At 48.4% G+C, this 16,292-nt stretch overlaps 1 protein-coding gene and 1 long non-coding RNA gene across 9 annotated transcripts in view; both read left to right on the forward strand.

The window, feature by feature from the left end:
- CUX1 (cut like homeobox 1) overlaps nucleotides 1-16,292 on the forward strand; it is a 369,562-nt gene that overhangs the window by 6,311 nt on the left and 346,959 nt on the right. Inside the window, exon 1 of one of the 8 annotated variants that reach the window (XM_086691942.1) lies at nucleotides 5,227-5,273. The exons of the other annotated variants lie outside the window; for them this stretch is intronic. Within the exon in view, the coding sequence (XP_086548068.1) occupies nucleotides 5,244-5,273 (30 nt within the window). The 5' untranslated portion in view covers nucleotides 5,227-5,243. Of the gene's footprint in view, nucleotides 1-5,226; nucleotides 5,274-16,292 lie in introns of those variants that run through there. 8 annotated transcript variants of the gene reach the window in all.
- On the forward strand, nucleotides 8,321-16,013 carry LOC147572951 (uncharacterized). Its single transcript, XR_015245422.1, has 3 exons — nucleotides 8,321-12,334; nucleotides 12,575-12,933; nucleotides 13,182-16,013. It is a non-coding gene; the product is annotated as an uncharacterized LOC147572951 (long non-coding RNA).

The raw sequence follows: 16,292 nt of genomic DNA on the forward strand, positions 1-16,292 counted from the left end.
GCTCCTCAGACGTGAACCCCCACCCCCGCCTTCCTCAGGACCCCTGTCAGACAGGTGGCTGGAGAGGAGCGAGGTTGGGGGTGTTCATTCCTCCCCAGAATTTACCCAGCATCACAAAGTACCTGGAAAAATAGCCAGGTAGAGGATTTACCTGGAACTGAATAGATTCTACTGCTTTTCACTGAAGCATTTGTGAAAATGAGTTGGCCCACATCCCCTTTTTTTAAATTTATTTTTTTATTTTTTAAGTTTATTTGTTTTAAGAGAGAGAGAGAGAGAGAGTGTGTGTGTGTGTGTGGGACCTCAAGTGAGCCGGGGAGGGGCAGAGAGAGAATCCCAAGCAGGCCCCACGCTGTCAGCACAGAACCAGGCACAGGGCTTGAACCCATGATCGGTGAGGTCATGACCTGAGCAGAGATCAGGAGTCAGCCGCTTAAGCGACTGAGCCTCCCAGGTGCCTGGCCCACACCTCTGTAAAACCCCAGACGCCACAGTGGGGCCCACTCGGCCGACAATTGAAACCTTCGATGATTTTTGACTGTGATTTACGAACAATGTTGGAAGAAATTATCAGAACTTACTCTGAAGCATGTTTTAGCATCATCCTGAGGATACCAGCACGAGGGTTGTTTTCTTAAAGACATCTTTGTATTTGGCTGTGTTTATTCAAAAAGTTAAATGAGTTAACGTTTTTAAAAAAAGTTATATATGGTTGCGAGGTATCCTGAATTTGGTTAAGGGAAAAACAAATTGACAAATTAGCTCTTTTTTAAGGGAACATTGCGAAATTGCAAGAAATGGAATGCCATTCTGACTGTCATTAAGATTTTATTTGGGTGTTGACAGCTTTTTGCTAAATGTAAGATGTTCAGATCCTGTCCACTCAGCTGGAAAAAAAAAAAAAAAAAACCAACAAACCAAAAACAACTAGCTTAAAAGCTTATTCCCAATTTCCCCCTAAAAGACAGTTTGTCTCACATTGGTTCTTTCCCCCCAATACATTTTTAATATTTTATTTCCTCACACAGTTTTTAAGACCAAAAAGAATATGAAGTCATTTTAGGCATCTCAGTTCTGATGATATATTGGACCTGTGACGGTCCTTGGTTGATTACCCCCTTCCCTCCTGTTTTTAGGGGAGAGAGCGTTATTTGGGTCAGAATAAAAAGGCTAATAAACGACACCAAAGGTGGATTCGTGTCTTGAAAAGCCCGAAGCTGCAAGGAAGAGCACGAAGGGCCTTTGAGGTGCTGCCCTAAGTGCCTGCTGTCACCCCTGCTGTCACCCCCTCCGTCACCTCTGCCTGCCGCTTCTTGCCCTTCTGAGCGCCTGCCCTGCCAAGCCTGTCCTGTTGTGACAACTGTTGTTTTATAATTGTTTTATTTTATTTTTTTTTTGCTAAGTATTTGTGGAGCTCCATCATTTTGAGATTCTTGGAAGAAAGAGAGCTATGTAAATGAAAATTAAAAATAAAATTCTTGCTGGAGGGAATTGTGCATTTAATTTTTTTGATTAGGTTTGGGAAAGACTTCTTTCCCCCCCCTTACCCTGAAAATAGGAACATTCTGTTGCTCCTATCACCATTTTTGCTTCATTCCACAAGGTGTGGCAGATAATGGTGAAACACGTCCTTTATTTTCTGTTTTTCACCGTGGTAGTTGACCTAGAACTTGAACTCACGCGGTTCTGCCTATGGTGAATTACTTCTGTTTCACATTGCTCTGCCCTGCCCTCACTGAGCGCATAGATAGCTACTGCCCATAGAACACTAACCTTTTAGGGGCGCCTGGGTGGCTCGGTTGAGTGTCCGACTTCGGCTCAGGTCATGATCTCACAGTTCATGAGTTCGAGCCCTGCGTCGGGCTCTGTGCTGACAGCTCAGAGCCTGGAGCCTGTTTCGGATTCTGTGTCTCCCTCTCTCTCTGCCCCCTCCCTGCTCATGCTCTGTCTCTCTCTGTCTCAAAAATAAATAAACATTAAAAAAAAAAAGAACATGAACCTTTTAAAGGGGAAAGATTTTGAGTCACCAACATGCAGAAATTACAACTAAAATTATAAGAAGACCTACGGATCAATTTCCACCTTCCCGTCTTGTTCACACGGCAGAGATGTTCTAAGTTGTATGATTTTGAAAGTGAAAACTGACTTTAGGAGCATTCGTGGAAGCATTAATTTACTGGAATGACTTCATTTCAGCTGTGCCTCGGTTTCTTGCTTACATAATCCCATGTGCTGTCACAGCGATCAGCCAAGTGGGGGACAAAGTCAGGTCTGGAGTCCATAGGCTTCTGTTCCGTAGGCATGTGTGGGACCCAGGAGCCAGATGGGAAGCCCAGGCTGCTGCAAGGCGCCCATCCAGGTGACTTGGTCCGCCATGGACCTCACAGTTGCAGGTGAGCCTAAGGGGCTGGTGAGTGCCAACAGCCTGGTACTAGGCAGTCAGGAAGTCATTACCTGGAGTGGGTCATCCCGGGGGACCCCTCAGTCATCTCTCTTCTCCCCACTTCTCAAATTTGTCACCATTGGCATGGAATTGAGAGAGGGAGGGTGTTGCCAGTTGTGGCTAAAAGGTCATTGTCAGGGGAGTGAGAAATCGTTGCTGATTGTTTTACTTTGCTCTGTGTTGGTGTGCAATTATGCTGCCATTTTACACCGCAAGGATGTTTTAATGAATCTCTTGTGCGTGTGTTTGCAGTTAGTGTTGGGGGCTGCTTGTTGTATATGAGAGCCAGATCTTTCTAGCACATGAGGACCGAATATGTAGCTTTTACTTGTTTCAAAAGTGTTCAAAACAGGTCGCAACCCATCATAGATGTGGCTGCCAGATTAATCTTCCCAAATCATTGATCCCGTCATGCTGTTCTCTGTCCTGTAGTGGCTCACTTGGGTGTAGAATGGAGACCACTTTCCTTCGGCAGACAGCGTCCCTGATGGTTGGTCCTACCTTACCTAAACCTTTTGCCCCACTTAGAAGGATCCCAGATTCATGCTGAATTTGGGAGAACGCTCTCGTCCTCCCTGTGCACATCTGAGCATCAAACCTTATTTCACGCACTCCTTTTTTCCTTCCTTTTAACAGCCGTGGGAGCCCCGTGCACCAGGCACTGGTGATGCAGGGTGGGATTCCAGCACTTCCCATCCTGGGGGAGCGGGCCGCTGGCATTGGCTGTGACAGAGCTGTGTGCTATGAGTTGGTGGAGGGCTGTAGTGGAAGGGAGTCCAAACTGGGGACCCCCCCACCCCACCCCTCGCCACTGCCAGCAGAACAGTTGGAGGGTGGCCGGTGGTCTCTAAGGTCTGCCTCCCTCTTTGGTGTTTCTGATGGACCCCACGTAGCATCCGCCATAGCTTCCGGCTCTCCTTAACCATTCAGGCTCCTGTTCTCCACCTTGTGTTGTTATGCACCTGTTTCATCCTGCCCTGTGGCTGTAGCCTCCAGTAAGTCCTGCTGCAGGAGAGCCATTGGCCTTTTTCAAGGGGGCAGCCCCATATATTCGGATTTAAGACTAGTTCAGCTAGTTCATTTAAGAAAGCAAACGGGATTCGTTTTTGGATTGTGCAAAGTAGGTAGGTATAGAAAATGGTTGTGTTTTGAAAGCTACTGATAGCCATATACGTAATCGCGACAGAACATGGATTTCTTGTTTATTTCCATTTATTCCGTCTTTGCGAAGTGACGTGTACATTGGTTAAAGTATATGTAATTGTATTTGTGGTACATAAAACATAAAAAAAAAAATCCACATTTTTAAAAATAGAATTAGGCAGAACAATCCTCTGACAGAGATTTATTCTTTGACTCTGCCCAGGGCCTGAATGGGAGGAAACTTCCCCCTGTGAATGGGGAAAGTGCGCACTGTAATGATTAGAACCCAACCCGTGCACAAGAAAGCAAGCAGCAGGAGGCCCGAAGGTCCGGGTGTCAGCACTGGAGAAGGGTCGAGAATGTGCGCAGCCCCTGGAAGCCGCCCCGTGGGCCTGGCGTGCAGCTGGGCAGAGGCCTCGGACCAGCCCTGGGCGGAGCAGTGGCCTCGGTAGCCTGCCTGCCTTTCTGTGTTTCTTCATTTACAAAGAAAGTACCTAGGATATTTTTGTGAAGGTGACGTCACTGTCTGGCTGCAGAAGCATTTGCATGGGTTTGGGGGAAGCAAGGCTTGCCAGGGGCATCTGAGGAGCCACAGACCCCAGGGCCCAGCCTGGGTGGGGGGCGGTGTCCACAGGGACTGGGAGGAGGGAGAGGAGCCACCCCTGCCAAGGGCAGAGGGTGTGTTCCCTGCGGGGTCTGTGGGATTTGGGAGGTCCGGTGGGAGTTCAGGGGCTGAGCCCTGGGAAGGAGGAGGGCGGAGCTCAGTGGAGAGGCTGCCGTTGAAGGCACAGGTGAGGAGTTGAATCGCGGGGTTTGAAGCTGGTGGAAGGTTTGTATGCCTTTCAGTCGGTGTCGAGAGGCTGGCCTCTCACTTGAGGTGGGGAGGGCTGGAGAGCCGGTCTCAACTGGGGGACCCCCGCCTGAATCTTAACTTCCCGGCCCTGGGGCCCGGACTCCTGTGATGTTTCAGTGGAGGGGCAAGAGAAGGACAGCGTCGCTGCTGGTAATGTGGATCGCACGTTATCATAGCTGGTCTTATGACCACTGGTGACGAGGCAGAGGCTGAAACCGGTTTTGTTGTTGTTGTTAAATATACGCTAACAGCTATCATTTCCTGAGTATTGACTAGGGGCAGATGCGGTGTGGGCCCTTAACTTCTTTCCCGTCGTGCACACACAGCAGCCCCGCGGAGGCCAGAGGACCCAGCTGGTTAGGTGAGAAGCCCGGAGCCCAAGAGCGGTAGCTGATTCCTGGGCCCATGGCTTTCCTGCTGATCCCTGCTGTTCACGAGGCCGGCTCTGCAGAAGCCGCAGGGTCCTCGTGATGAGGCGCTATGGTGGGCGGACTCAGGAGCAGGCCCCTGTCCATGGACCACTCCCCCCACCCAGCCCTGAGATGAGTTTGGGGTGGGGAAGTCACTTAGTGTGAGTCACCCGGGATGAAAATGAAGCCTGGGGTGGTGGACGTGTATGTACCTGAGTTGACCTCGGCGGGTGGACACCTTCTGTGGGAGACCTTGGTGGATTTGTGAGCCTTTCTAGAGCCTCCCCTGCCTTGAGACTCGAGAGAACTTTTCTAGAGCCTCCCCTGCCTTGAGACTCGGAGTCCTAGCGATGGAGCATCAAAGAGAAGGTAATCCGATCCTCGTTGGCCGGCAATGAATCTTCCCATCAGCAAACTTTATCTGGTTGGTACCTGGGGTGCAGTGATGGCCTCGAGCTGAAGGCAGCCCTCCTTTCTGTGTCCCCTGCTATCCTCTGTGCCCTGTCTGTGCATCCAGCAAATGGCGGCGGAAGAGATCTGGGGAAATGGGAGGCAGGAGAGAGGCCTGATCCCGGGACCTGGGCCACGGGGAAGGAGGGAAGGAGCTGGTGGCCCAGAGGCTGTGCCCTGTTCAGCTGCGGTGGCTGGGGAGCGCGAACCTAACCGGGGCTGGTCTCTGAGACATGGGACCTGAGCCGGTGTTGGGGAACAATTTGCTGTGAGAGCCTAATATTTGTGTTTTCACCCTGGATGGCCAAGACAAAATCCCCGCTCGCTGAGCCCCTGGGAGTCTGGCCGATTGAGGCACAGCAGTGATGCTGGGTTCAGATCCGTGCAGTATCACCCGCCAGCACCAGCCACACCAGGGCTCTGTCCTCAGTTACACATGGAAGGCATTGTTGGGGTGTGTTTGGCGAGAGGCTGGCTTTGTAAGGGGTCTGCGGGTGAGCATCTGTCCCGAGAGAAGAAAGTCTGGCCAGGTGATACTCCTTAGATCTCAGCTTACTTTAGTCGAGGACATTATCGTGGAAAAACGGAGCTTCTAGGCTACTCTGGATTCAGATGACTGTTTTTGCGTGTCTGTTTTTTGTGGGACGATGCAGCTTTTTTTGTAATGAAGTTTTACAAATTTAAAAAGAAAACCTACAAGGTGCAGCCGGCTTGGAAATAATGCAGCGTGTTTGAGTGAAGTTGCTGGCAGTTTGGTTTGTTTTGGAGTGACTCCTTTTTTGCACGGACCGTTGGGGCCATTCGTTCATTCCTCAAGAGTGTCTCCACGGTGCCTGATCACCCCTGGGGTGCCAAGAGGAACGGGTCCCCAGCCCTGCTGGTCGATGAACTGCAGGACACCCCGTATCCCCAGGTGTCAGGGTTATAAGGCCTGGGTCCTGGAAAGGTGGTCCTTGGCTGTCCTGCTCCCTTGACTGATTTCATCCCCTGTGGACCATGCAGGGTTGTAGCACAGCATTCTAATGACCAGAACAGTGGGGAAACCCCGGCCTTCAGGGGACCTACCTTCTAGCAGGGAGATGGAGAGCGAAGGTACGGAATACATCCATGACGTATTGCCCGTGCCCAGGGCCGTGGAGCAGACAGAACAGGACCTCAGCGCACAGCCCCACTGAGTCATCAGAAGGGCTGACCAGAGTGAGGCGGGAGGGGTGGTAAAGACAGTGGGAGGGGTGTGTGGAAGGCACAGTTCTGGTGAGAGGTGGGGAGGGAAAGGAGAGAAGATACTGGCCCGAGGGTGTGGGGTAAGGGAGAGGGCAGACCGAACCTGGGCCCTGGAATTTTGGGGCAGGGCCCGTGGGGTCGTTCGTGGTGGCCTTGGTTGAGAAGGGGCCACCTATGGGCGAGGTGTCAGCAGAGGAACCTGAGTGGGGGAGGGGCAGGGAGCGGCGCAGGGAGGGCCTTCTGGGTCCATTGGACCCCGGGCGTCCGGCAGGCTGGTGTCACCTGGGGCTGGCCCTTCGAGAGGCAGCCCTTGCACCCTGCCGCCTGGCTGAGCCCACGGGTTTATCAAAGGCAGGTGCGGTCACTACTATCCTGTTCTTGAGCGTTGGGCGTGACTCAGACATGCAGGGAGTCAGTCTGGAGTTCCTTTATTCATCCTTATTTGCTTTTTGTCGGTAATCCTTTGTAATTCCCCAGTTTCATGATGTAATTTTAATGGAATTAAACTTGAACACTTCGAAATTATGTAATTAATTACGTTCGGCTTCAATTACAATGACTAATTATAGCGTGATACCTGGTGGCAAGTCAGGCAGGTACTGGTGGGGGTTCATGCCTGCTGGCTATCGGGAGGGCCACTTTCCGTTCAGCATGGGAGCCACGGCGCCCCAGGGACAGGTCGCCTGCCCCTGGGTTGCCCAGGGCGCCTTCCAATCCCACCCCTCCGCTGAGGTGCGAGGTGCGGGGTGTGAGACGCGTGGGAAGTGCAGGTGTGGGAGGGTTGTTTGGGGATGCAAAGGCTCGAACTTGTTTCCAGGTTGAAGGGAAGGACTCTTCTTTGTAAGTAAGTTTGGGGTGCCAGGGGAAGCGGAGGGCCCTGTTGTGACATTCTTCTGGGATGCGGGAGGGAGGCCGCTCCCAGGTTAAAGCGGAGTGTCAAAGAGCTGAAGAGATGGTTTCCAGCGAAAAGAAAAGGTGTGAGAACCACTCTGGGGTGAACAAGGAAGGTGGAAGCAGGTTTAAAAAGGTTACTGCGTGGTGGTGTTATTTCCAGGTGGCCCACATGCAGGGCTTCTGGGACCAGGAAACCGAGCCTCAGACCCCAGGACAGAGTGTGTGTTTGCGGACTTTCCAGAAAGTCTGCCCACCCCCCCCCCCCCAACTTTGCACATGGTGGTGGTTTTACTTTGCCTTAGGAGGAGGGAAGGGGTCTAGCTAAGAAATACCCGAGTTGACGGCTGCCTCTAAAACACCCACGTCTCCTAATGGGGGCTGTGCAGCCCCTTCCAGAATGGGGATGCAGCGTTCCCACGAGGGAGGAGGAGGGTCGGGCCCTTCCGCCATGTCCCTGCACAGCTGCCCGCCTGCCTTCCCTGCCCCAGGCACACCTGCCATCCAGCTGTTCTTGCCGGGAGGCTCCTTGGGAGGGACTTGAAACAGAGGTGCCTGCGTATGGAATTCAGTGGCCAGTGTCCTGTGTCTGTGAGATGCCTGCTGTTTATTTGAGAGGCTTAGGGCGTTTTTCCAAAAGCTGATTCTTATGCCTCAAATAGAGAGATTTTTTTTTTTAATTTTTTTTTTTTTTTTAACGTTTATTTATTTTTTTGGGACAGAGAGAGACAGAGCATGAACGGGGGAGGGGCAGAGAGAGAGGGAGACACAGAATCAGAAACAGGCTCCAGGCTCTGAGCCATCAGCCCAGAGCCCGACGCGGGGCTCGAACTCACGGACCGCGAGATCGTGACCTGGCTGAAGTCGGACGCTTAACCGACTGCGCCACCCAGGCGCCCCAAGAGAGAGAGATTTTTTTTTTAATGCCGTCTCTGAGTTTTCCAGTGTGTTCCCCATTGGGTGTACAGAGCAGATGCACTGGCCGAGGAGCCCCTGCTTCCGGAAGCTTGAGCTGAGGCTGATATTTGGGTTAGGGCGAGGGCCAATAGGATGTCTAAACGTCTTACAGATTTCTGTTTTTTAAGGGACAGTGTGACCTGAAAACATTTTGAGTATACGACTAGGTTTACATTTTGGTTGGGGGATGTCCTGGTACAGAGTGCTCTCGGAACACTTTTTTTTCTATTGAACACGCTTCAGAGGACAGCTCCCTGCACACAACGCCCATACCTGTGTTGTTACTTTTTTTTTTTTTTTTAATTTCTAAATGTTTTTAAATGTAAGCTCTTATGTCCAGCATGGGGCTTGAACTCATCTCCCTGAGATCAAGACAGAGTCAGCCAGGAACTCATTTGTTACTTTTTGTTTTTTAAGATCAAATTCATATAAAATCCACTGTATTCACCTTTTTAAAGTGTGCAGTTCAGTTTCATGTTCATCATGTTGTGCAACTGTCACCACAGTCGAATTCCAGAACATTTTCCACCCTCCAGCAAGAGGCTCGTACCTGTTAGCCGTGACCCCTGCATCTGCCCTGCGCCTCCCCCTGCCCCTTCCCGCCCGAGGCTCTGTGTAACCATCACTCTACTTTCTGCCTCCATGGATTTCCCTGTTCTGGATATTTCACATATAAATGGAACCCTACAACACATGGCCTTTTGTGTCTGGCTTCTTTCATTCGGTGTAGTTATTTTCTGTGTTCACGCACGTTGTAGTGTGTATCCATTCTTCATTCCTTTTATGGCCGAATGAGATCCCGCGGTGTGGGTATACGACATCTGATGATCCTTTCATAAACGGTGGGCATTTGGATCGTTTCCGCTTTGGGGCTTTTACGAATCATGCTGTTGCGAACACCTGTCTGTGTGCAGGTTTCTGTGCGAAGCGTTTTCGGCTTTTTTGGGTACACGCCCAGGAGTAGGAATGCTGGGTCACATATGGGGACTCTGTGTTCCCGTTTCCGAGCCTGCTGCTGTTTGACGTCTTGGGTGCGGCTCCTGTTTGTTCTCCAGGTGCTCATCTAATGCCTGGGCCGCTGCACCTTTCCCTGCTCTGGTCTCCCTCCGGCCGCCTCGTCGGGTTCCTTGCGTGGTGGAGCTGCCGCACTTTGGAACCAGCGTGAGAGACAGATGGACGCGTGAGCAGGCCGTGTGTTTGGCTAACGGCAGATGCTGTTGGTGGCCCACCCGGGGTCTCTCCCCTCTGCGCCCGCCTGCCTCCTCACTCTTCCCCGCACCGGGGCGAAACCAGATGTTTGTCTAAACTGTCCTGGCAGGGCCTTCCCTGTGGCCAGGCGTGGTGGGGGTTGCACTTAGTTCTGGCCAGAGAGGCAGGGGATGTCAGGGTTGCTGCTGGAAAAGTGCTGCTTCTCTCATAAAAGGAGATGAGCCAGGACAAAGCCCGTGAACATGCCTGTGGGCAAAGAGGCTCCAGGGCCAGCTGCCACCAATCTAAGCATTGGCGGGCAGGTGGGGGTTGGGGGGCAGGACAGTGTGCAATGCAGGGGACGCGGAGCAGGAATGTGGAAGGGGCCTGGGCCCTCAGTCTTGCAGTCACCCTGCCCCCAACTTTCTGTGATGGGAAACAGGAGTGTTACGGTTAAAATCCGGATGGTAGAAAGTTTCTTTTGGCTGCTTTGCTGGTGTGGACTTACTAGTCCTGCTTTTGAGATGCTCTGGTTCTGGGTGAGGGTAGACATGAGAGCATGAGGAGGAGTGTGTGCTCCAAGCTGTCTCTCCTAGCAGCAGGCAGGGTCCCATTTGCCCAGCCAGATGTCCCTCGATACTTTGCATGGAGCCAATAAAGCATTAAGCAATTAGAATGGTTAATATTCAGTTAAGTATAATTAGAAGCTGGTGTAAATTGTGAATGAAATTGACAGGTTCCAGAAGTTAAGGCAAAATACCAAATCTTTTTCAGCTGTGTGTGTGTGTGTGTGTGTGTGTGTGTGTGTGTGTGTGTGTGTGTGTGTGTGTGTGTGTGTGTGTGTGTGTGTGTGTGTGTGTGTGTGTGTGTGTGTTCTGCGAGGGTCTGTCGATTCTGGAATTGACACGGAGGGCCATCACCAACTCAGTTCGTTGTAATTTTCAAAGTTTAGGAACATCCGGCCGATTGTTTTATGGTGTTAAGCATTGAAATCCTTAAGTCAAAGTGTAAGAGTTTTAACACCGATTTGTACGAGATGGGCAGGAAAATCCAGACCCCTGTTTTCTGTCTGCCTCTGGGGGTATGTGTGTGTGTGTGTCTCACCCTCATCACTCATTAGTTCACAGCACACATGATTCATCTTAGTAAGTTTTTCTTCCTTTAGGCTCCACCCCCATTTCTAGACGCTGGCCCTCCCGCCCTATGCTGGTGTTTAGTGTGCCTCTACACAGCTGTATTCTTGTGAACTGGGCGCCCTGCTTTGTAGGTATAAGTAGCTTAACTCCTGTCTGGCGATGTGCTGTACATCTTTCTCCCTCCTTTTCACTCGTCACTGGTTTGGAGATCTGACCATGTTCCTCCCTACACAGTTTGGTCGTCCTTCATGATAGCTGCATTGGATTCCATCTGAAGAATCCACTTGTCTTGGTTCCCTCAGGCTGATCTAACAAGATACTCTAGACTGGGCGGCTTAAACAACACACATTTTATTTCTCACAGCTCTGGAGGCTGAAAGTCCAAGGTCAAGGTGCCTGCAGATTGCATTCCTGGTGAGCATCCTCTTCCTGGCTTTCAGACTGCTGTATCCTCCAGGCGACAGACGGGCCTGAGAGAGAGTGAGGGAGCACTCTGGTGTCTCTTACAAGGTTGCTAATGCCATCGTGGGGACCCCACCCTCATGACCTTCGAAAGACCCACCTCCAGATGTCATCACTTCAAGGGCTAGGACTTCAGCATATGAATTTGGGGGACATAAGTTCAGTTCTTAGCACCGCCCGGCTTCTGGGTCCATTTCCGTGGGGGTGGCTCCACATTGTGGTCTCTAATACCCCAGTGCCTCTGGCATCCTTAACGCACAGGGCATGATGGCTGGTCCAGGAGTGGGTTGCTGAGTCCAGAGTGAAAAGGGCTGTTAATTTCACTAAGTGCTGCCAGATTGCTTCCCAGAGCAGAGGCACCACTGCTCTCTCCACGTTCGTGTCAGCACTTCCTGGAGACTTTTTGCCATTCTGATGGTTTTAAAGTGGTACTTGAGCGTTGTGTGATTCTTCTCTAATCACCGGTAAGGTTCATACTTGTTACCTACCTCTTTTATACTTCTAAGATTTTCAGATTTACCCTTCTGTAAATTGTCTGGTCATATAGTATTTTGTTTTTTTTTTTTTTTTTTAATGATTTACTTTTTTTGTTATTGATTTGTAAGAGTTCTTTGTATGTTTTGCATGCTAATCCTTTGTTGGTTTTTGCTGTTGCAAATAATCTTTCCCAGTCTCTTTTGTTGATTTGTCTCTAGTGTCCTTCGATATGTAAAAAAACTTAATTTTGATGAACTCCAATCTATCCGATTTTCCCCCTCATGTTTGGTGTGTGATTTCCCTCTTGAGAACATCTTTCCCCATTCGGAATCACAAAGATTATCATGTACTTTTTTTTTTTTTAATGCTTCTTTAAAAATGAATTCTTTTCTAATTCATTTTTGGTTGGTTTTCATTTTTGAGAGGGAGACAGAGCACAAGCCAGGGGGGGCAGAGAGAGAGGGAGACACAGAATCCAAACGAAGCAGGCTGCAGGCTCTGAACTATGGGCTCAAACCCACAAACAGTGAGATCGTCACCTGAGCTGAAGTTGGGTGCCCAATCAACCGAGACACCCAAGGGGCCCCCTGTCTTTTTTTTCTCTTTTAAAGTTTATTAAGTAATCTTTATGCCCAACGTGGGGCTTGAACTCATAATCCTGAGATCAGGAGTCTCATGCTCTACCAAGTGAGCCAGCCAGGTGCCCCAAAGATACTTGTATTTTTTTTTTAAATTTTTTTTCAACGTTTTTTATTTATTTTTGGGACAGAGAGAGACAGAGCATGAACGGGGGAGGGGCAGAGAGAGAGGGAGACACAGAATCGGAAACAGGCTCCAGGCTCTGAGCCATCAGCCCAGAGCCCGACACGGGGCTCGAACCCACGGACCGCAAGATCGTGACCTGGCTGAAGTCGGACGCTCAACCGACTGCGCCACCCAGGCGCCCCAAAGATACTTGTATTTTGATGGCTATGTCACATAACTATCAAACATTGGTCTTCCTCGTTTAGATCTTTAGGTTGGAAATGGTTTTTGTACAGATAGGTAGCCAGGTTTTCCAACATTGCTGAACAGTTGTTTTGTCTCCTACCCTGTGATTTTGGGAGCTGCGTCTCTTGTACGTCAGGGCCTCATATACATGTGGGGATGCTTCTAGGGTCATTCTTTTGTTCTGCCCCTTATTTGTTTCTTCTTGCACTGGCACCACCCCATTTTACGGTGGCTTTATATGCGTTTTAATTTCTGATCACGTGAATTTATCCTCTTTGGGTCTTTTTCAAAGCACCTTGGCGACTCAAGGTCTATTGTTCTTTTTTTTTTTTTTTAATTTTTTTTTTTTTTCAACGTTTATTTATTTTTGGGACAGAGAGAGACAGAGCATGAACGGGGGAGGGGCAGAGAGAGAGGGAGACACAGAATCGGAAACAGGCTCCAGGCTCCGAGCCATCAGCCCAGAGCCTGACGCGGGGCTCGAACTCACAGACCGCGAGATCGTGACCTGGCTGAAGTCGGACGCTTAACCGACTGCGCCACCCAGGCGCCCCAAGGTCTATTGTTCTTTGATGCACGTATCTGTCTGGTTCCCCCTCAAGTTCTGCTGGAGTCTCTATTGCATTTGGATGAAATCTACAGGTTAATTTGGGGGCAGGGGGAAATGAAGACCTTTTAAGTTGTCCCATCCTTGAACAAAGATACTTCTCCATTTATTTAGGTCTTCCTCCTCCAAAAAGGTTTTGTGAAATCTTTATTTAATTAATTTCTAGTCCTTTACAGTTTTTGTGGTGTTGTGACCAGTGTCTTATTTAAAAACATTTTTTTTTTCTTCTGATTGTTGATTGTGGTATGGAAGAAAAACAACTGGTTTTGTTTGCCGATTTTGAAACTGGCAGGCTTGCTGAGTCTCTTTCTAGTTTTACTGATTACCTTGACTCTGTTACCTTTCCCTGGGGATAATATCATATGCAAAAAAAGTGACTCTTTTGTTTACCCCTTTCCTTCCACTCCTTGAACCAGAGTGGCTTGTTTTGTTGGCCAGAAACTCAAGGACTCCGTTGCATAGTGGTTTAGTGATGGTGGCCTGCTCTTTCCTGGTCTCAAGGGAATTTTTGGTAGACGCCTGAAACAGATTAAGCAATTACCTTGATTCCCTTTCCCTTCCTTTTCTGAGAGTTTTTTTTTTTTTAAATAATAATTAGGTGTTGACCTTTAGCAAATACTTTTTCTTAAAATCTATTCATGGCCATGCGACTTTGATCCCTTAGTCCATGCGTGTGATAAATTGCATTACAGTGATGGATGCTTTGAGGCCAGATCATGCAGTGCATTGTGGGGCCAACCGTGTCTTGAATTTTAAAATATGGTTGGGTTTGATGCATAGTTTTGACATCTGTGTTTCCCAATCAAATCGGCCTATACTTTTCTTACCCTTATCTAGTTGGAATTGAAACTCTACGGGTCTCGTGTAAAATAGGTTAAACTTGTTTTGGGATCATTTCTATGAGATGAGGAACGCCTGTAGCTTCAGTGTGATCGCGCTCCCCCTGTCCCGCCGTGGGTCCTGAGACTGAGTGTGGCGAGCAGGCGTTTACCGTCTCACTCTCTTTATTAGTCTGACTCTTCCTTTTGTAGACCCATCTGGGCATTTTCTAACTTTCTAGAAGTATGTCCAATTCATCGTGGTTTTAACACTTATTCTTGTATGAGTGTTCATAATATTTTCGTGATTTGTGTAAATCTGTTGTTTTAGTGCTAGCTGCTTCGCGTTTTCTTTCTAGATTCTGTATTTCTGAACGTCTCTGTGACTTCTTTTCAATCTCCTGTAGAGTTTGGTTTGTCTTACGAGCTCTTAAACGAAAACTGCCTTTTGCCCTTCTTGCCCTCTTTGTCTTTTTTTTTTCTTTTGCGTCACTGATTTTTCTTCTTTATTTCACTCCTCTTAGAGGGCACTCTTTTTTGCAAATGTCTTTTTTTGAAAGTTCAGCTTTTAATAGTTTAAATTCTTTGTCGTTTTCTGATGAGTGTATTGAAAGCCGTAATATTTCTTCTAAAAATTGCCTTAGCACTGCTCCATAAACGGACAGTTAGTGCTTTCATTTTTATTCACTTCGTAATTTTGTATTCGTTTTGTAATTTCCCCCTGTAACCCAAGGGTTAGTTAATTGAATGTCTTTCCTAGATTTTTGACATTTATTTTATTGATTGATCGTGGGCTCCACGCCCAACGTGGAGCTTGAACTCACAACCTTGAGATTAGGAGTCACGTGCTCTACCAACTGAGCCAGCCAGGGCCCCTGGATTTTTGACATTAAAAAAACAAAAAACAAAAAACAAACAAACAAAAACTTCTTGGGGGTGCCTGGTTGGCTCAGTCCGTTGAGTGTCCCACTCTTGATTTTGGCTCAGGTCGTCATCCCCGGGTCGTGGGATCGAACCCCGTGTCTGACTCCTCACTAAACGTGGAGCCAGCTTGAGTTTCTGTCACTCTCTCTGCCCCTCTCCCCTGCTCGTATGCGTGCTCACGAGCTCTCTCTGTCAAAGAACAAAACAAAACAAAAACTTTTTATTCTGTTGATGTCTGTTTTGAATGCATATGGCCAGAGAGCATAGTTCACGTGAATGCCGATTTCTTTGGAATAGATATTTAAGAGACCCTATGGCATTTGCACTTGGAATGTTCCATATGTGCTCAAAAGTAATGTGTTTTTTGTTTGAGGATAGAATTTTCCATGTATTATTTTGAGCTTATCTGTGGTACTTAATTCTTCTACGCCTCTGCTAATTTTCTTCCCATAGTTTTGACAGCTGTTTTATTATAGAATGTTAAGGCTATATTGTTAGATGCACATACGAGCACGGTCTTTACATCTTCCTGATTAACAGTTTCTTTTCCTGGTGTCTGTGTAGCCTCTTTCTTCCTCTTTTATGATGTTTTTTTCACCTTACATTCTATTTGTGTTGATGCTACAGTAATTTTGTTTATTCTTTTGTTTTTAGTTTCTGTGTGCCCGATAAAGCTTTTTTCTCTTCTGTCCAGATTTTCAGTCTTTCCAGATCCTTTTGCTTTAAATGTGTTTTATTTTAGATATACAATGTGGGATCTTGTTTTTTAATTAATTTATTTTTTTAATGTTTATTTATTTTTGAGAGAGAGAGAGAGACAGACAGAGCATGAGTTGGGGAGGAGCAGAGAGAGAGGGAGACACAGAATCCAAAGCAGGCTCCAGGCTCTGAGCTGTCAGCACAGAGCCTGATGCGGGGCTTGAATCCACAAACTCCAAGATCGTGACCTGAGCTGAAGTCGGACACTTAACCTACTGAGCCACCCAGGCGCCCCGGATCTTGTTTTTTAAACCCAGGTTGAGAGTCTGTCTTTGATTAGTGAATTTTTTTTTTTTTTATTTTTTTTCAACTTTTATTTATTTTTGGGACAGAGAGAGACAGAGCATGAACGGGGGAGGGGCAGAGAGAGAGGGAGACACAGAATCGGAAGCAGGCTCCAGGCTCTGAGCCATCAGCCCAGAGCCCGACGCGGGGCTCGAACTCACGGACCGTGAGATCGTGACCTGGTTGAAGTCGGACGCTTAACCGACTGTGCCACCCAGGCGCCCCGTGATTAGTGAATTTAACTGGCATACATTTAGGGTAATTGTGATTATATT

This window comes from Puma concolor, chromosome E3, assembly GCF_028749965.1.
Source record: "Puma concolor isolate L17-30 chromosome E3, mPumCon1.1.hap2, whole genome shotgun sequence".
NCBI classification, from domain to species: domain Eukaryota; kingdom Metazoa; phylum Chordata; class Mammalia; order Carnivora; family Felidae; genus Puma; species Puma concolor.